This window comes from Neomonachus schauinslandi, chromosome 11 (assembly GCF_002201575.2).
Source record: "Neomonachus schauinslandi chromosome 11, ASM220157v2, whole genome shotgun sequence".
Classification (NCBI taxonomy): domain Eukaryota; kingdom Metazoa; phylum Chordata; class Mammalia; order Carnivora; family Phocidae; genus Neomonachus; species Neomonachus schauinslandi.
In genome coordinates this window covers 8,602,214-8,622,243 of record NC_058413.1, presented here as the reverse complement: position 1 = coordinate 8,622,243, position 20,030 = coordinate 8,602,214, and the positions used below count along the sequence as shown (strand labels likewise).

The 20,030-nt window shown below is 43.8% G+C and overlaps 1 protein-coding gene across 3 annotated transcripts in view; it reads right to left on the bottom strand.

The window, feature by feature from the left end:
- Positions 1-13,712: 13,712 nt before the first annotated feature.
- Positions 13,713-20,030, bottom strand: part of LOC110575926 (phospholipase A and acyltransferase 3) — a 33,002-nt gene continuing 26,684 nt past the window's right edge. For 2 of the 3 annotated variants that reach the window (XM_021684960.1, XM_021684958.1), the window contains exon 5: positions 13,713-13,987. In XM_021684960.1, the coding sequence (XP_021540635.1) occupies positions 13,886-13,987 (102 nt within the window). In that variant the 3' untranslated portion in view covers positions 13,713-13,885. The remainder of the gene's footprint in view (positions 13,988-20,030) is intronic. The other variant, XM_021684961.2, reaches the window with a different exon arrangement.

Here is a 20,030-nt window from a genome sequence, read left to right as displayed (position 1 = left end):
GTCAAGGAATGTTCCCTGGGTCAAGACCCAGGCTCCCAGCAGCTCTCGAGCGGCCAAGATTCGTGCTGGCCCACACCCTCCCCGGGGGGCCCGGTCACCTGCGGTGCCGACCCTGCCTCGCTCGCCGGCAATTTCCCCCTGGTGAAACTTAACTCTGGGGCTGGGTTTGAGCCAGGTGACCCCGCCCCTGGGGCAGAGCCGATTGGCCCAATGAGAGCACCTGACCCGTGGCAGCCAATCGGAAGGCTGAGCCGGGTGCAGCGCTGAGCCGGGTGCAGCGCTGAGCCGGGTGCAGCGCTGAGCCGGGTGCAGCGCTGAGCCGACCAGACTCTCCGGACCTGGACGTGGGGGACCGAGAGTGGTCCCCAGCGCGGAGAGGTGCAGCTGAGCTGACCCGACAAGAGGGGCCGCAGGAGGGGTGCGGGATCAGAGACTTGGGGGTCCGGGCAATCCCAAGGGGAGAGGAAGCAGGAGCCCTGGGCGCGGAAGCGAGCAGACAGGGGAAGGACGTGGAGAGCAGAGAGAGATACTAATCGTTCCTGGAAGGGAGAGGAGCAGGGAGGATGGGGTGCCTTCCCTCACTGGTGGCGGCCTCACGTTCATGGCCCAGAGTCTCCCACACAGTTCCAGCCGCTGACGCCCCAGGCCCTGGCAGGCCCACGGTTCCTGTTCTTATGCATCACAGGTGTGTCTCCCCTCCCCCTCGTGTATCCTCACACCGCGAAGAAGAATGCAGGCCTCCAGGGGCACCTGGGTGGTGGCCCAGGGGGTTAGGCTCCAGCTCTTGGTTTTGGCTCAGGTCATGATCTCAGAGTCGTGAGATCAAGGCGGCTCAGGCCCCATTTGGGCTCCATGCTGGGTGTGGAGCCTGCTTAGGATTCTCTCTCCTTCATCCGCTCCCCCCCTCTCCGTGTGTGGGTTTGCTCTCTCTCTCTCTCTCAAAAAAACAAAAATAAACATACAGGCCTCCCAGAAGAAACGGGTGAAAAGCTGTGAATGGCTGGGATGCACCTCAGTGTAGCCGGAGCCTGGATTAACTGCTCGGGCTGCTAGAAGGACATACCACCGACCAGGGGGCTTAAACAACATTGATTTCTCTCATTTAGGTCTATAATCCGTTGAGTTCGTTGTTGTCTATGGTGTAAGAACGTGGTTCAGTTTCATTCTTTTCCATGTAGCTGACCAGTTTTCCCATCACCCATTTCTGAAGAGATTGTATGTTTCCCATTGCATATCTTGCCTTTCTTGTCAAAAGTTAATTGATGATATAATGGTGGGTTTGTTTCTGGGCTTTCTGTCCTGTTCTTTTGATCTGTGTGTCTATTTTTGTGCCAGTACCCTGCTGTTTTGATACCCATAGCTTTGTAGTATAATATGAAAACTGTAATTGTCATACCTCCTGCTTTTTCTTTTTCGGGATGGCTTAGGCTATTTTGGTCTTTTATGGTTCCTTACAAATTTTAGGATTGTTTGTTCTAGCTCTGGGAAAAAAGAAATGCTGTTGGTATTTTGCTAGGGATTGCATTAAATCTGGGGACTGCTTGGGCGTATGGACATTTTAACAGTGTTTGTTCTTCCAGTCCATGAGCATGGAATGTTTTCCATTTCCTTATGTCTTCCTGAATTTCATTCATAAGTGTTCTATAGTTTTCAGAGTACATACAGATCTTTTACTTCTTTGGTTAGGTTTATTCCTAGGTATCTTATGGGTTTTGGTGCAATTGTAAATGGGATTGATTCCTTGATTTCTCTTTCTTCTGCCTCATTGTTAGTGTATAGAAATGCAACGGACTTCTCTGTGCATTGATTTTGTATCCTGTGACTTTGCTGAATTCCTGTATCAGTTCTAGCAATTTTTTGTTGGAGTCTTTGGGTTTTCTACATAGAGTATCATGTCCTCTGAAAAGAGTGAAAGATTGATTTCTCCTTTGCCAATATTGGTGCCTCTATTTCTTTTTGTTGTCTGATTGCTGAGGCTAGGACTTCCAATAATGTGTTGAATGGCGGTGGTGAGAGTGGACATCCCTGTCATGTTCCTGACTCTAGCGGGAAAGCTCTAAGTTTTTCCCCATTGAGGATGATATTCACTGTGGGTTTTTTACTATAGCTTTTATGTTGTGGTATACTCCCTCTATCCTACCACTGCAGAGAGTCTTTGTCAATAAAGGATGTTGTATTTTGTCAAATGCTTTTTCTGCATCTATTGAGAGGATCATATGGTTCTTGTCCTTTCGTTTATTAACGTGGTGTATCACACTGATTGATTTGCAGATGTTGAACTACCCTTGCAGCCCAGGAATAAATCCCACTTGGTCATGGTGAATAATCCTTTGTTATTATTACTGTTAACAGTAATGTACTGTTGGATCCTATTGGCTAGGATTTTGGTGAGAATTTTTGCATCCTTGTTCATCAGGGATATTGGTCTGTAATTCTCCCTTTTGGTGGGGTCTTTGGTTTGGGGATCAAGGTAATGCTGGCCTCCTAGAAAGAGTTTGGAAGTTTTCCTTCCATTTCCATTTTTTGAAAGAGCATCAAAACAATAGGTATTAATTCTTCTTTAAATGTTATGTAGAATTCCCTTGGGAAGCCATTTGCCCTGGGCTCTTGTTTGTTGGGAGATTTTTGATGACTGCTTCAATTTCCTTGCTGGTTATGGGTCTGTTCAGGTTTTCTATTTCTTCCTGGTTCAGTTTTGGTAGTTTATAGTCTCTAGGAATGCATCCATTTCTTCCAGATTGCCTAATTTGTAGGCATATAGTTGCTCATAATATTCTCTTATAATTGTTTGTATTTCTTTGGTGTTGGTTGTGATCTCTCCTCTTTCATTCATGATTTTATTTATTTGGGTCCTTTCTCTTTTCTTTTTGAGAAGTCTGGTAGGGTTTATTAATATTATTAATTCTTTCAAAGAACCAGCTCCTAGTTTTGTTGATCTGTTCTACTGTTCTTTTGGTGTCTATTTCATTGATTTCTGCTCTGATCTTTATTATTTCTCTTCTCTTGCTGGGTTTAGGCTTTATTTGCTGTTCTTTCTCCAGCTCCTTTAGCTGTAAGCTTAGGATGTGTATTTGAGGGCTTTCTTCTTTCTTGAGAAAGGCTTGTATTGCTTCCCTTTTAGGACCCCTTTGCTGCATCCCAAAGATTTTGAACAGCTGTGTTTTCATTTCCATTTTCATTTCTTTCCATGAATTTTTAAAATTCTTCTTTAATTTCCTGGTTGACCCATTCATTCTTCAGTAGGAAGCTCTTTAGCCTTCATGCATTTGAGTTCTTTCCAATTTTCCTCTTGTGGTTGAGTTCCAGCTTCAAAGCACTATAGTCCAAAAATAGGCAGGGAATGATCCCAGTCTTTTGGTACTGGTTGAGACCTGATTTGTGACCCAGTATCTGGTCTATTCTGGAGAATGTTTTATGTGCACTCGAGAAGAATGTGTATTCTGCTGCTTTGGGATGGAATGTTCTGAATATACTGTGAAGTTGAATATACTGTGAAGTCCATCTGGTCCAGCGTGTCAGTGAAAGCCCTAGTTTCCTTGTTCATCTTCTGCTTAGATGATCTGTCCATTGCTGTGACTGGGGTGTTAGAGTTCCCTACTATTATTGTGTTATTATCCATCTGGTTCTTTGGTTTTGTTACTAATTGGCTTATATAATTGGCTGCTGCCAAGTAAGAGGCATAGATATTTACAATTGTTAGATCTTCTTGTTGGATAGACCTTTTAATTATGATATAGTGTCCTTCCTCATTCCTAATTACAGACTTTGGTTTGAAATCTAATTAATCTGATGTAAGGATTGCCATCACAGCTTTCTTCTGATCTATTAACATGATAAATGGTTTTCCACCCCTTCACGTTCCATCTAGAGTTGTCTTTGGGCCTAAAATGAGTCTCTTGCAGACAGCATATCTATGGGTTTGCTTTTTTATCCAATCTGTTACGTTCTGTCTTTTGATTGGGACATTTAGCCCATTTACATTCAGAGTAACTATTGAAAGATATGAATTTTGTGTCATTGTATTAACTGTAAAGTGGCAGTTCATGTAGATTGTCTCAACTCCTTTCTGGTCTTTGTTACTTTTGGGCTCTCTCTTTGCTCAAGGAATCCCCTTTAATATTCCTTGCAGGGCTAGTTCAGTGTTCACAAGTTCCTTTAGTCTTTGTTTCTCCTGGAAACTCTATCTCTCCTTCTATTCTGAATGACAGCCTTGCTGGACTGAGTCTTCTTGGCTGCATATTTTTCCCATTTAGCACCCTGAATATATCCTGCCAGTCCTTTCTAGCCTGCCAGGTCTGTGTGGATAGGTTTCTGCCAGCTTTATGTTTCTACACTGGTAGGTTAAGGACCTTTTGTCCCAAACTGCTTTCATGATTTTCTCTTTATCTTTGAATTTGCATGCTTCACTAGTGTATGTCGAAGTGTTGTCCTATTCTTACTGATTTTGAGGGGGGGTTCTCTGGCCTCCTGGACTTGATGTCTGTTTCTATTCAATTAGGGAAGTTCTCAGCTATAATTTGTTCAAAGAAACCTTCTGCCCCTCTCTCCTTCTCTTCGTCTTCTGGGACCCTTATTATCCGGATATTATTTCACTTATGGAATTACTGAGTTCTTGACATCTCCCTTCGAGATTCAGCAGTGGTCTTTTTCTCTTCTTTTCAGCTTCCTTGTTTTCCATCATTTTATCCTCTATATCACTGACTGACTCTCTCTTCTGCCTCACTTATTCTCAGTTTTGGAGCCTCCATTTGGGACTGCATCTCCGCAATAGCATTTTTAATTTGGGCCTGACTAGATTTTAGTTCTTTGAATTCTACAGGAAGGGATTTTCTAGTGTCTTCTATGCTTTTTCAAGCCCAGCTAGTATCTCTATAATCATTGTTTTAAATTCTACTTCAGACATCTAACATATCCAATTTGATTAAATCCCTGGCAGTGAGTACTACCTCCTGTTCTGTCTTTTAGGGTGAATTTTTCTGTCTCATCATTTTGTCCAGAAAAGAATAGAAGAAACAAGAGAAAAGACAACAATAATAAAAAAAAAAAACAGAAAAAAAAAAAGACACACATACACAAAAGAAGAAAAAATCAAACAAGAAACAAAACGAAAAACTAGATATTGGGTGTGTTTTGGTCTGCTTGTTACAGGAAACTAGATCTTGAAATAGGAAAGAAAGCAAAACTTACATATATCCATAAATAAAATAAAATACAATGAAAGGAAACCAAAAATAATATATATAAGATGTATATATATTATAAAAATTTAAGAAGAATAAAAAGAATTGAAAAATAATAGCTGAATAAATAATACTGAAGACTAAAAAATTAAAAAAAAAAAAAAACACCCACAAATGCCATATACTGTTTTCCCCAAGAGCTGAAGCTTTGCAGTTCTCTATGATGTGTAACTTGGTGTTTGAGTGATGTTCCTGCTGGTCTCTGGGGGAGGCCACTGTTGTGCTGATTCTCAGGTGTCCTTCCCAAGTGGGATTTGCTCTCCCTTGCCAGGGGGCTGGGCTCAGTGTACATGGCTCCAGACTCCACTGGGTGCCTCTCCTTTGCTCCTTTTAGGCTTTCAGCACCTATGGGGGGATGAAAATGGCATAGCCTGGATCTCTAGCCCCAGAGCTGAAAGCTCCACCCCCCACTCTTCAGTGCACCCTCACAGACAAGCAACCACTCTTGTCTCCATGGTTTCCCTCCTCACTCTGTGTTCACGCAGCATCTGACTCAGCGTTTTTATTTCAAGCCTGCCAACCCTCTTGAAGTCTCCAAACTTTCAGGACTGTTGTGGTGGGCACCTCCCCCACTCCTCCAGGGGGAGGGATGGGGTCTCCCCATGTTTCTGTAGCTTGCTGGGCCCCTGCTGGGAGAGCAGTCTCCTGACCTTGTTCCTGATTTCTGGCAACCCGGAGGAGAAAGCCAGCACCAGGATCACTGTTTGCAGCCGGCTTCTCTGCTCCGATGTTTGGGAACTCTGCAGCACTCAGGTGCCCCCGTTCTTTCTGTGACCTCGGGGATCCCGAGACCACCTGGGATTCTGCCCCGCTTTGCCACCTGAGTGCTTTTCAGCCAGGGACATCCCTACCAGAACAGACTTCTGAACGATCCAATTTTTGCTCCACTGCTTCTAAGACTTTGTGGTAGCCTCTTTAAGCAGGCTACCTCCCCTCCCCCTATCCTCCAATATATCACCCCAGATTCAAGTCTCCACACCTCCTACCTTGCAAAAAGTGGTCACTTTTCTATTTGTAGGATTGCAGCATTTCTTTTCTCAGATCTTCGATAGATTTTGCAGGTGTTCAGAATGATTTGATAACTATCTAGCTGAATTCCAGGGACCAGATGAACTTAGGGTCCCCTCCTTCTCTGCCATCTTAATGTCTCCCCAGTCTTGGCATGGCTTTCTGATTCCACCTGTGCCACTGACATTCAAGAAAACAGATCAGCGTGCAAGGGAATGAGGGTGTCACTTATTATGGGGATTACTTTGAGTTAGTTCTAATTTCTATTCTATAAAAAGCAAAGAAAATAATTCCTCAACTTTGGCTCTTCATGCTGGTTACTACTAGCAATAACTTGTACTCTCTAACTGGTGGTTCTTCTCTGGTGCCATGACTCAAGTTGGGAGCTGTTGTTCCTGAAACATTTAAACCAAAACTTGAGTTTGACACCTTTTCACCTGAAAATTATTCCTCTATAGGCTCTTTCCTTTCACACATTTTTTTGAACACCTAGCTTGTGTGCAGCAGGGGACCCCATGCTGTGGACACACTCATGTTTGAGGTAGACCTAATTCTTTATGGATCGTGTCATCAGTCGGTGAAAGGTCATCATGAGTAGGCCCGGGTGATGTGTGAGGGCTACTGTAACCAAGTACCACAAACGAGGGGGCTTCAGACAACAAAAACTTACGGTCTCACAGTTCTGGGGTCTTATAGTCAGAACTCAAGCTGTCCACAGGGCCACACCCTCTCTGAGACTGTGGGGAAGAATCCGTGCTTGCCCCTTCCACGTTCCTGCTGGTTTGCTGGCCGTCCTTGATGTTCCTTGGCATTAGCTGTAGGCCTTCAGCCTCTGCTTCTGTCTTCCCTGTGTGTCTGTTTGTCTTCACATTGCATTCTTCTCCCTGTGTCTGTGTTGCTTTTTCTTATAAGGACACCAGTCATGTTGGCTTAGGGCTCACCCTGATGACCTCATCTTGACGTGATTACCTCTGTGAAGACCCTGCTTCCAATAACGTTTCCTGGTGGGAGATCCTCCTTCACTCTATGCCTTCTTCATAGAGGCTGAATTTAGCTCTCTCAGTTAGTAAGATGACATCTGTCACTCTAGTCATTTCTGTATTTTTAAAAGTTAATGTAATCATTATGAAATTAGAAATGATGTTGTTCTTGCAAAAAAATTGGGACAACTTGGATAAAACTGAAGTCCCCCTTCCCGGTCCCCAGAGGTAACCACATATCGGGTTTGAATATATGCTTTCTGTTCTCTTTGTAAACGGATAGATATCCCTATAGGAAATAGATAACATGTGACAATAAGCCTTACTCAAACCCTTTGAGACTATGTGTATTTTGGGATTTGAAATTTTTTGGATTTTAGATGGACAATATCAAAAGTGCACATAAGCATGAGGTCGAGGACAGGAATGGGCATTCAGGTAACACCTCCTGATGAAACATGCTACTGTTTCTGCAGGTAAAGGCATGACTGATTCATGAAATGGGATAAATAAAGCTTATAAAAAGCCTCACATCCGTTCAAGGCAGGTTTTCCTTCAAAGGAGTTTGCCACCTAACTTGGGTTTTTAGAGCTTTTTGGATTTCAGAATTACAGAGAGAGAGATCATGGGTTTTGTACAGTTTTGTACGTGTGTTTTGTTTATATACAGTATTTTGTATGTATTTCTTTTTCTAAGGCATCATTTTATTTTTATTTTATTTTATTATTTTTTTTTTTTAAAGATTTTATTTATTTATTTGAGAGAGAGAGTGAGAGAGAGAAAGAGCACAAGAGGGGGGAGCGGGAGGGGGAGAAGCAGACTCCCTGCTGAGCAGATAGCCCGATGCGGGACTCGATCCCGGGACTCCAGGATCATGACCTGAGCTGAAAGGCAGTCGCCTAACCAACTGAGCCACCCAGGCGCCCAAGCATCATTTTATTTTAACAAAGTGACATACACGTGTACACACACACACACACACAGTATAAAAGTCGGTAGTATTGCAATGTTCATAATAAAAAAGAACATCCTTTCGACCTCCTACTCCTTTCTCCAGAGGCAATCGCTTGCCCTTTGGGCTGTGTCTTTTGCTATTTGCTTCAAAATTTTTCAAAAAGATGGTTATGCTGTTTCTTCTGGATTTTTATAATTGAAATAGTAATAATTTCTTCTATAAAGTTAGGGTTTAGCATCTTTACCACTCTCCCACATCTTCCTTTCCCTCATCCTTCCAACAGTTAGATCACAGTTTTTGACTAAAAAAGTATTCGTAGTTGCCTTATTATATGGGTATATTTATATGTTCTTCCTTAACTGAGGTTTCTTGTGAATTATGATTGCATTTCTTGTAATGAATTACCTGTATCATCTTCTTTGTTAGTTTCATGTTCTGTGTGCTCATCACTAATGTATCCACAAGGAAGGGGCTCCCAACACCTCTCAGTAAGGTCTTCATACTTCAGGCTCTGTTTTATTTCTCCCTGGGGAAGCATCACTCTTGGGCACTGCACTCTCCTCGTCTCCTCTGGACTGCCTCTTCTAAGCCTGGTGCACAACTGTTCTCCTGGCAATTTCTTTTTGTCCCCCTTTTTCCCCTTGATGTAAACTTTCAAGACCTGCTCTTCTAGCAATTTTCAAATATACAATATCATATTTTAACTATAATCATCATGCTGTACATTACATCCCCGTGACTTACTTATTTTATAGCTAAAAATTTGTACTTTTTAACCCCCTTCACCCATTTAGCCTGCTCCACACTATCTCTGGCAACCAACTGTTTGTTCTCTGTATCCATCACCTTGGTTTTTTTGTTTGTTTGTTTACTTGGGGTTTGGTTTGGTTTTAGATTCCACATATAAGTGAAGTCATACAGTATTTGTCTTTCTCTGTCTGACTTATTTCACTTAGCATAATACCCTCAAGATCTACCCAGGTTGTTGGAAATAGCAAGATTTAAGAATTTAAAAAAAAAAAAGGAAATAGCAAGATTTCTTTCTTTTTATGGCTGACTAATATTCCATTGAATATATATACCACATCTTCTTTATCCATTCATCCATTGCTGAATGCTTAGGTTGCTTCCATACCTTGGCTATTGTAAATAATGCTGCAATGAGCACAGGGGTGCATATATCTTTCTGAGTTAGTGTTTTTGTTTTCTTTGGATAAATGCCCAAAAGTGGAATTGCTGGAGATGGTAGTTCTATTTTTAATTTTTTGATGAATCTTCATATTGTTTTCTGTAGTAGCCACACCAATGTGCATTCCCACCAGCAGTGCGCGAGGATTTCCTTTTCTCCACATCCTCACCACTTGCTATTTCTTTTCTTTTTTTTTTTTTAAAGATTTTATTTATTTATTCATGAGAGATAGAGAGAGAGAGGCAGAGGCAGAAGGAGAAGCAGGCTCCCCGCAGAGCGGGGAGCCCGATGCGGGACTCGATCCCAGGACCCCGGGATCATGACCTGAGCTGAAGGCAGACGCTTAACCGACTGAGCCACCCAGGCGTCCCGCTATTTCTTTTCTTTTTGATACCAGCAATTCTAACAGGTGGGGGGTGGTATGTCATTGTGGCTTTGATTTGCATGTCCCTGATGATTCGTGATGTCAAGGGTTTTTTCACATGGGCCATCTGTATGTCTTCTATCTTCTTTTTTTTTTTTTTTAAGATTTTATTTATTTATTTGAGAGAGAGAATGAGAGAGAGAGAGAGCATGAGAGGGGGGAGGGTCAGAGGGAGAAGCAGACTCCCTGCCAAGCAGGGAGCCCGATGTGGGACTCAATCCTGTGACTCCAGGATCATGACCTGAGCCGAAGGCAGTCGCTTAACCAACTGAGCCACCCAGGCGCCCTGTCTTCTATCTTCTTAAATTGAGTGATTAACTTGTTAACTGATACTTTTCTCTTTCCTAGTGTAAGGATTTGTGCTATAAATTTTTTCTAAGCATCCCTTTAGTTGCAAGGCCCAAAGATCGATTCTAATATTTTTGTTACCATTCAGTTCTGAATATTATCTAATTTCCATTATGTTTTCATCTTTGTCTCATAATTTATCTAACGATGTGCTCTAAAACTGCTCAAAGTAGAGGGGTTTTCTAGCTATCGCTTTGTTATTGATTTCTAACTTAATTGCATTATGATTAGAGAAGATAATCTCTATGTTATCAGTCCCTTGAAATTTGCTGAGACTTGCTTTAAGGCCCTGGATATGGCCAGTTTTTATAAATGTTCCTTTGTGCGTGGTCAAAAAGTATCTGTAGGCTACAATTGTACTATGTCCTATATAAGACACAGTACATACATTGTGCCATATATATGAAATCAGCTTGTTGCTAAGTTTTTGAAATATTCTATATCTTTACTGATTTTTGTGTCTCCTTGATTTATCGGTTCCTGATGGAGGTGTATTTAGATTTCCCACTATAATGGAGAAATTTACCAATTTCTCTTTGCAATAGGCCAACATTCACAGTATCTATTTTGAGATTTGTATTAGATGCAAACAAATAGAGAATTATTATATCTCTGCTGAGTTGAGACTTTCACGGAACCTCTTCGAGTGTTTTCCTACACCAACAACCAATCCTGTGATTCTCCAGACACCAACTGGCTGTTCAACAATTCATTTCAGTTTTGACACTGACACCTGGGAGTTAGCACAGACCCCACAGTAAGGGCTCAGTCCCACAAGACTGCACCCCCCACTCCCACTTTCAGATGTCATTCACAAGTCACAGGCCACCCATACTTCTGACCATGGGTTAAAAATCGGGAGTTCCCACGACCCCTATTAGGTTCAATGACTTGCTACAACAGCTGACAGAACTTAGGAAGGCACTTTGCTTATGTTTAGCAGTTTATTATAATGGGTATAACCCAGGAACAACCAAATGGGAGAGATGCATAGGGCAAGATACGGGGGCAGAGGGATGCAAGGCACCTTCATGCCCTCCTCAGGCACACCACTCTCCCCACACCTCATGTGTTTACCAACCCAGCAGCTCGTCTCTTTGTTCAAGAGTTCTTATGGGGCTTCATCTTCAACCTCACTCCCTCTCCCAGAGATCAGTGGGGCTTGAGAGGGATGCTTAAAGTTCCAATCCTCTAATCACTTGGTCTTTCCAGTGACCGGCCCGGTTGTTAGGCTCTCTAGCGCCCCCACCTTAGGTCAGCTCATTAGCACACACTCAGGTGTGATCAAAGGGGACTCATTATGAGTAAAACGAGATACTCAGGAAATTCCAAGGGAGCTCAGGCTAGGAACCAAGGAAAAGACCAAATATATTTCTTATTATGCCATACTTTTTAATGACCTTTGTGGCTAGTAATAATTTTTGCCTTAAAGCCTATATTTTTGATATCAATACAGTTATACCAGCTTTTAGTTAGTATGTGTTCTTAGTATTTGCCTAGCATATCTTTTTTAGTTTTTAAAAATTATTATATAATTCGTTGAAATAGATGCAAAAGTCTTATTTTATTTAAATTTCCAAGTTCAAATTTCAGATATGTTTTAAAAGTTTACTATGTAAACTTCTTAAGATATAGAAAGTACTAGAAAGACTGGTACAATGACCACCTACATACCCACTGCCTAGATTAAAAACTTTACTGTTTTGTCATATTTGCTTCATCTGCATCTATTTTTTAAATGAGGTCATGTGTTTACATAAGCCTAATACCAAATCACTTTATAAAATTAAAAATTCTTTAATATTTTTTAATACCCAGTCCACACTCGAATTTTCCCAATTGCCTCAAACTGCTTTCACAGTTGTTTTTCACATTTAGTTGTTTGTCCCCAACATGCCTTTCAATCTAGACAACCTCACACACCCTGTATTTCTCCTTCATAGCATGACTTTTCTTTAAGACATCAGACTGTTGTCATGTAAAATGTTCATCCTTTGAATTTTAACTTTTATAAAGGTTTTTTTTTATTTTTTATTTTTAAGTAATCTCTCCACCCAACGTGGGGCTTGAACTCACAACCCCAAGATCAAGAGTCACATGCTCTGCTGACTGAGCCAGCCAGGCGCCCCTGGATTTTAATCTTTTTATCCTTCTATTTTAAGTGTATCTGCTATAAACTGCATTCTTTAAATCAGTTTTCTAACCCAGTGAAGTGTTTATCTCTCACTTGGCAAGTTTAGTCCATTTATATATATGGTGATTACCAACCAATATATTTGGAATTCATTCTTCTGTCTTATTTGGTTATTTCTACATATCCCACATTTTTGTATGTAATTTTTATTTTTCAACTGAACTGGGTATCTTTGTTTTGTTTTCTTGTTTGTTTTCCTCATTCCTTTTTGCTTTATAATTAGCTTGGAGGTTTCCACTCCACGTGTCCCTATCCTATCCCCTCCTGCCATGTGAAACAGGGGCCTTCACGAGACCCACCCTTTGAGTTTGGCCTGTGTCCCCTGCTCTTGGGAGCTTGAGAACTGGTAGGAGATGTTATATCAACAGAGCTGAGACAAAAAGGAAGAAAACTGCACTGGGAGAAAACTATTCTTCTATCAACCTTGGGACGCGGATGGGCGTGCGTTTACCCTGGGCCAGATCGGGGCCAAGCAGGAGGGAGGTGGCACGAAGCCATGTGTAAGTCCTGTCTGGGCTTCCAACAGGTCTCCAGACAACCAGGGCCGACAGAGGAAACATTTGCAACCCAAGGGAGAAGCCTTGCCCTGTGGAGGGAAGGCCAGCTGGCCCCAGCAGAGTATTTCTGAGGAAGCCATGAAAGCCTCCTCAGAGAAATGGCCACTTTGAACATCTGCCACGTCCAGCAAGCCATAGCAGCAGAGCTCAAGGGACCACCCACGAAAGGTCTTGCCTCATCCCCAACCACCCCCCGACCCCAGTCATGGGGGCAGCCACATGCGGGAGGGTCTGAGGTAACCCAGGCAGAGCTGTCTGGCCACGGGGAGCAGGGAGCTGAGGGGACACAGGAAGAGGGCCCACAGGAAGGGTGCGGGGTCTGAGACTTGGGGGTCTGCAAGCTAGCCCACGTGCAGAGGAAGCAGGTGGCTGGGGGTGGAGAGACGAGGCTGAGGAAAGGCGTGGAGAGCAGAGGGAGATAAGAAAGGATTTCACGAGATGGGCAAGAGCCTATACTGACTTTCCTCGTGGCAGACGTTTGCTTTGGTTTGGTGTAGACTCCGCCGAACAACCACAGACTGCAGCTGCAGAGTCCGAGAAGCCGTGTCGGCTCTAGTCCCAGGCCAACGGTCCGAGTTGTCTGATGGGTCCTGCTCTTGCCCATTGGCCAGGCCCGTGTGTCTCCCTTGCTGCCCCCCCGTCTCCCCACAACCAGAAAGACCCGTGACTTGAAATAGCTGGAGCCGGACTGGCTCCTGCAAGACAAAGAACACAGCCACAGACACAAAGGGAAAGAAAAGGGCCGAAGCCCAGGGCGCCACCGTGTGTGGCCAGGCCCAGAGCCCAGCTGCGGCCCAACACACTTCACACCAGCCAGTTCTTGCTTCATCTCCTCCAGTAAAGTGCTCCCTTGTTGGGCTTTATTTTATTCTGTAAAAATAAGCCTTATTGTAAAACAGAGTGAAATCCACAGACCAAACCTCAAAACCTCTGGGGCAACCAGATCCCCTAAATGGATAAAGTCACTGCTGACGGGACAGGCCCTTCAACTCATTGCTTTTGCCGCTTGTTTCTTGAGAACATGACTCCAATGAGGCCCATGGCTGCCAAGCCGGCTCCTGCGATGCCAGCCGCCACAATGGCGTCCCGGACCTGCGGGAGAACAGGGGAGGTCACAGTCCGTCGGAAATTCGAGGACGGGCTGTACACTCAACAAGAACATTCAGCTCAAGGAGACTCATGTGCCCCTTGGCCCACTTGACAAACTCAGGAGTCAACAAATATTGGCCGGGAAATGGGGAGAAGAGGACTGGATGGGGAAAGAGCCGCTGGATGGAGCCAGTAGGCCAGGGTTGTACATGGGCCCCAGGGCAACTCGATCTACTCTGCAGGTATTTAAAGCACCTAAATCCCCAGAGGGCGATTGTGGAAAGGACAAGAAGATGAAGGCAGGAGGGCTGAGATCCTGGCGGCTATCAGGGAGCCCTTGCAGCCAGTGTGAGGTGGTGCAGGAACGGCTCTCGAATGCTGACCATGTCACACCTGTGCCCCCCGGGAGAGCAAGGACCTCACGTGTGTCACTTGTCTTGTTCCTCGCTGCATCCCCCACACCTGGTTCTGCCAGGCACAGGGGTGCTCTTTACGAGTCCTTAAAGAAATGACCCAACTTGGAGTAGTAGTTATGCTCTACTTTAAATTATTAGTATTTCTGACTTGTATGGCTCATACTAGAAAAAAGAAGTGTTGCAAAAATAAGAGTAGATTTCAGGGTAAAAAGTGAACCCATGTCAAATTTCACTCCCCCCTGAAACTTAGCCAAGAGTAAAGTAAGGCATTTGTTTTAGGCGTAATTTCACAAGGACCCACAGAACTCTAAATTCTAAGGCAGCAGTGGGAAAAGTTGAGGATCAATCCGAATTATACAACAGGACCCTCGGGAAAGGTCAGTTATTGTCAACACCAAATAGCTCTGGAAACAAGACAGAGAAAGAGCTTCAGCTAGGTCCCTGGAAACCCCTCCCCCCACCCACCTACAACAGAATTCCAAAAGTTTATTCTCTACAGAGGGTGAAACAGAAGACTTGGGGGCCTGGGATTTGAAAAACACGTGTGAGGATGCAGATATCATGCCAACAACGAGGGACTGAGAGACCATAAACAGGCTAACTGTGAGACTCTTGGCCCTCCTACCCGTTTCTACTCCCAGAACACTACCTACCACACAAGAGTCAGGAAAACTTTCCTGGGGAATCTGACCAGCCCAAGTGGAAACAAAAGATACTTGGGGCACCTGGCTGGCTCAGTCGGAGGAGTGTGTGATTCTTGATCTCGGGGTCATGAGTTCAAGCCCCTCATTGGGTATAGAGATTACTTAAATAAATAAATAAAACTAAAAAAAAAAAAAGAAAAGAAAAGATACCAACACTAAGGATTCCCAAACAAACTATCCACCTATATCAACCAGAAGTGAAACTCAAAGTCAACAAGCCACTTGTCCCTTCCCAGTTCACTCAAAGCTTCCATTCAGCAGCAAACCCCCCACCCTTAATCATGAGCATATGACCAAGATACCAGACATCTGAGGAAGACCTCTAAAACAGAAGACAGAGGGGCACCTGGGTGGCTCAGTCGTTAAGCGTCTGCCTTCAGCTCAGGTCATGATCCCAGGGTCCTGGGATCAAGCCACGCATTGGGCTCCCTGCTCTGCAGGAAGCCTGCTTCTCCCTCCTCTACTCCCACTGCTTGTGTTCCCTCTCTCGCTGTGTCTCTCTCTGTCAAATAAATAAATAAAATCTTTAAAAATAAATAAATAAAACAGAAGACAGAGAGCAAAACAAACAAAAAACAATGAGAAGAAACAAAAATCGTATCTAGAAAACATCTTTTTAAAAATTATCAGCAGAGAATAAAAGAACATATTACATCCAATAAATAAGAACATGGTGCTATAGAGTGCCTGGGTGGCTCAGTCAGTTAAGCATCTGCCTTCAGGGTCATGGGATTGAGCCCCGAGCCCTGCGTTGGGCTCCCTGCTCATCGGAGAGCCTGCTTCTCCCTCTCCCTCTGCCGCCCCCACCCCCCTCTTCTGCTTTCTGTCTCTCTCTCAAATAAATAAATAAAATATTTAAAAAAAAAAAAAGAACATGGGGGGCTGCCTGGGTGGCTCAGTCGTTAAGCATCTGCCTTTGGCTCAGGTCATGATCTCAGGGTCCTGGGATCGAGCCCCACATCAGGCTCCCTGCTCAGCGGGGCGCCTGCTTCTCCCTCTCCCACTCCCCCTGCTGGTGTTCCCTCTCTCGCTGTGTCTCTCTGTCAAATAAATAAAATCTTTAAAAAAAAATTAAAATTAAAATTAAAAAAAATGGTACTATACAAAATAATAGAATATTGAAAGAATACAAACAATTCTTAGAAAATACAATGGAAATGACAGACTCAATAAAAAGTTTGAAAGATAAAGTTGAGGAAATCTCTCAGAAAAAAAAAAATAGCAAAAAGATAAAGACACAGAAAACAGAAGCCAAAGGTTAAAAAATAGGGAATAATCCAGGCAGTCTGACATCTGAGTAATAGTAATTCCAGAAAGAGATAATACAGGAAACTCAGAGGAGAATCAAGAGTGAAATAATCCATGAAAATTAACAGGACTAAAGGGCATATGTTTTCAGATTGAAATGGTGCTCTGAGGCCCCTCTTAATGGATAAACGTAGACCCGCAACAAGGCACATTACTGTGAAATTCTAGAAAACTGGGTAAAGAAAAGATACTGCAACTGCTAGAGCAGGGGAGAAAAACAGAAGCAGAGGAAAGGCCAGGAATTGGGATAACTTCAGATTTCTCCAAAGCAATGCTGGAAGCAAGAAGACAATGGAACATTGCCTCCAAAAGTCTAAAGTAAAGCAATTTCTAACCTAGAGTTCTCTACCCAAACTATCAAATCAAGTGGAAGGGTAAAATAAAAAATAAGTCAGAAATACAGGTTTTAAAAATGTATCTTCTATACATCCTTTCTTTTTTTTTTTTTAAGATTTTATTTATTTATTTGACAGAGAGAGAGAGAGAGAGAAAGAGCACAAGCAGGGGGAGTGGGAGAGGGAGAAGCAGGCTCCCCATGGAGCAGGGAGCCCAACACAGGGCTCAATTCCAGGACCCTGAGATCATGACCTGAGCTGAAGTCAGATGCTCAACCATCTGAGCCACCCAGGTGTCCACATACATCCTTTTTCAAGAAGCTGCTGAAGGAGGTTCCACCAGAACAAGGGAGTGAACCTAAAAAGAAGATGTGAGCTACAGAAGAGGGGCACTCCAGGGCAAGAGAGGATAGAAGGGAATATCTCGAGTGTGATGGGGAGGGGAGACTCCGGGGCAACAACTTAGTACCAACTGTAGACAGTAAGTGGTAAGTAGACATATGGGCCCCCTGAAGATGTCCATGTCCTAATTCCAGGAACCTCTAAGTATATTGTGCTACATGGTTAAGGGAGAACTAAGGTTGTAGATGGAATTAGATTGCTAATCAAGTTACCTTAAAAAGGGGGAGATAATCCTGGATTATCTAGGTGGGCCCAGTGTCATCACAAATTTCCTTAAAAGATGGAAGAGGGAGGGGTGCCTGGGTAGCTCAGCTGTTTAAGCATCTGCCTTCAGCTCAGGTCATGATCTCAGGGTCCTGGGATGGAGCCCCGCATCGAGCTCCCTGCTCATAGAGGAGTCTGCTTCTCCCTCTCCCTCTGCCTCTTCCCCAGCTCTCTCTCTCTCAAATAAATAAAATCGTTAAAAAATGTATAATATAAAATTATAGTGAGAGAATGGGGGAGGGGAGGGAATAACGGTTTAAACAGTTTAACCTTCACTTAGCATAAGAAGTCGTCAAAAGAGTATAGCTAAATTTTTTGAATAAAATGATTGTAGTGGGGTGCCTGGGTGGCTCAGTTGGATAAGCATCTGACTTCAGCTCAGGTCATGATCTCGGGGTCCTGGGATTGAGCCCCAGATTGGCCTCCCGGCTCAGCGGGGAGTCTGCTTCTCCCTCTCCCTCTGCCCCTCCCCCGCTTGTGCTTGCATGCGCTCTCTCTCTCTCAAATAAATAAATAAAATGTTTTTTTAAAAAAAGATGGTAGTAAACACATATTGTTTAGAAATTCAGAAATAGGTGAATGCCAAGCTAAAAGAGAGAAGAGTGGCTGCCTGGTCAGACGGGGAGGAGTAGAGAGGGGTATTTGTTACAGGTCTTTGAGTACTGGTTATCTTTTCAACTTGTGTGCATGAATTACTTCGAAAATTTAAAAATTAAATTTTAAAAACTTTTCCAGAAAAAAACAACAAAGGACAAAGAAGCATGCCTAGTCAGCCCAGAAACCTGATATAAAACCTTTTTGCACCCGCTAACTTCAAATGCCAACAGCATGTCTACAAAACTTGAAAGGCAAGAAGATGATGAGGAAACCATCTCACAGGGGAGGCAAAGACTATGGGAGTTCTAGGAAGACAAGCAGGTGACGTCCTAGTAAACAGCCACAGGAAAACGTCACTGACGTATCACACATAATCGTGTGTAACACAGATCTAACAGAAGCAGGTGTTTGCTGATGTGATAGTTTGGCTTTGTGATGGGGCCACTGAGTGTGTGCACACACACACAGCTCAGGTTCATCCTTCACTTTGTTCCAAACATTCCCCTTACCTTTGACCTCTGATCTCCAATCTGATTTATCTCAAGTGCCTAAAAGTGCGCTCAGCAGAGCTATGGGTGGTTCAGACCAGGGCTCTGCCTGCCTCTAATAAGCTTTCAGGAATTAGATCTGGCATAGCTAGCGCTTCTTTGACCTCAGCGTTCAAGTACATTTGATGTACACAGCACTCTCCTTGGACGATTCAAGAACCTGACAGTCCACCTCTGAACGGAAACATGGTGGCCATAGACTTGAGCTCCAAAGGCATCAAGAGCTTCGGATTCAGTGCCAATAAAAAGCCTCCATGAGTGAGTGTTGAGGATGTGCTCTGAAGCTTAGAAAACATCCAACACAGAAGTCTGTTGCCCTAATTTGCAGTCTGGCTACAAGGCCAGCATATCTGGTGGCCCTGTCCCCTGCCTCTTTCCCCGTCTCCGAGCCACAATGTCCTTACGGCCACCATTCCAACCCCTTCATGTTTTATCAGGTCCATCAGCAACACTGAAGGGAACAGAACTCAGTGGAAACAGTTCAGATCAGCAAGAAACAGCGAGAAAGTTCGGCCTCTTCCTATTTCCAGCACTATCTAGTCGCAACTCTGGGGGCACCAGCCCCTGTGACAATACACAGGGAGAGTCGGCTCTCATAGCCACTGTCCCCAGTGAAGGCACGATGCCCCAAATCAGCAAAACTGTACTTTTTCCCACATGAGGGCACGAAAGAGTGTAACGAAGAGGGATCAAGAAATCTCCCCTACGAACCAAGCCAGGCATTAAGCAGAATCAAGAACAAGCAAAGAAAAAGATTTTTAATCATCGTTTTATGCCAAGAAGTCCAGTGAAGACCATGGACCCCAAATCCCGGGAATAAAAAGGATGAAAATACGAACTTTGGGGGCGCCTGGGTGGCTCAGTTGGTTAAGCGACTGCCTTCGGCTCAGGTCATGATCCTGGAGTCCCGGGATCGAGTCCCGCATCGGGCTCCCTGCTCGGCGGGGAGCCTGCTTCTCCCTCTGACCTTCCTCCCTCTCGTGCTCTCTGTCTCTCATTCTCTCTCTCTCAAATAAATAAATAAAATCTTAAAAAAAAAAAAAAAAAAAAAAAAAAAAGAAAATACGAACTTTGTACCCAAAACTAACACCCTTACCTGACACGGTCAGCATTGCCTTTGCTCTCCTAAGCGCAGAGCTTGTGGCTGCCAAAACCCCTAATGACCATTATAGAGAAGAATTTGGATGTTTTCAATGGTTAAAAATATAAACATCTTGGCGCTGCCCATAAATGTGCCCTACATGGCTGTGTGCGGTGTCAGGAGACATGCTGGTGACACTCACAGCACACGGTACCCAGAACTGAGATTCCAAGCAGCCAGAAGCCATATGACAAGGTTTGGATGAAGCTACAGGGCTGCGAGAGTCAGTGTCTAACCTTCCTGTTAGAGGTCATCAGGCGTGGTTTTGTGGCGCCAGTCGTTCTGGGGGCAACCGGCACGAAAGCTCTTGTCCCCAGCGTTTTCCCTGCTA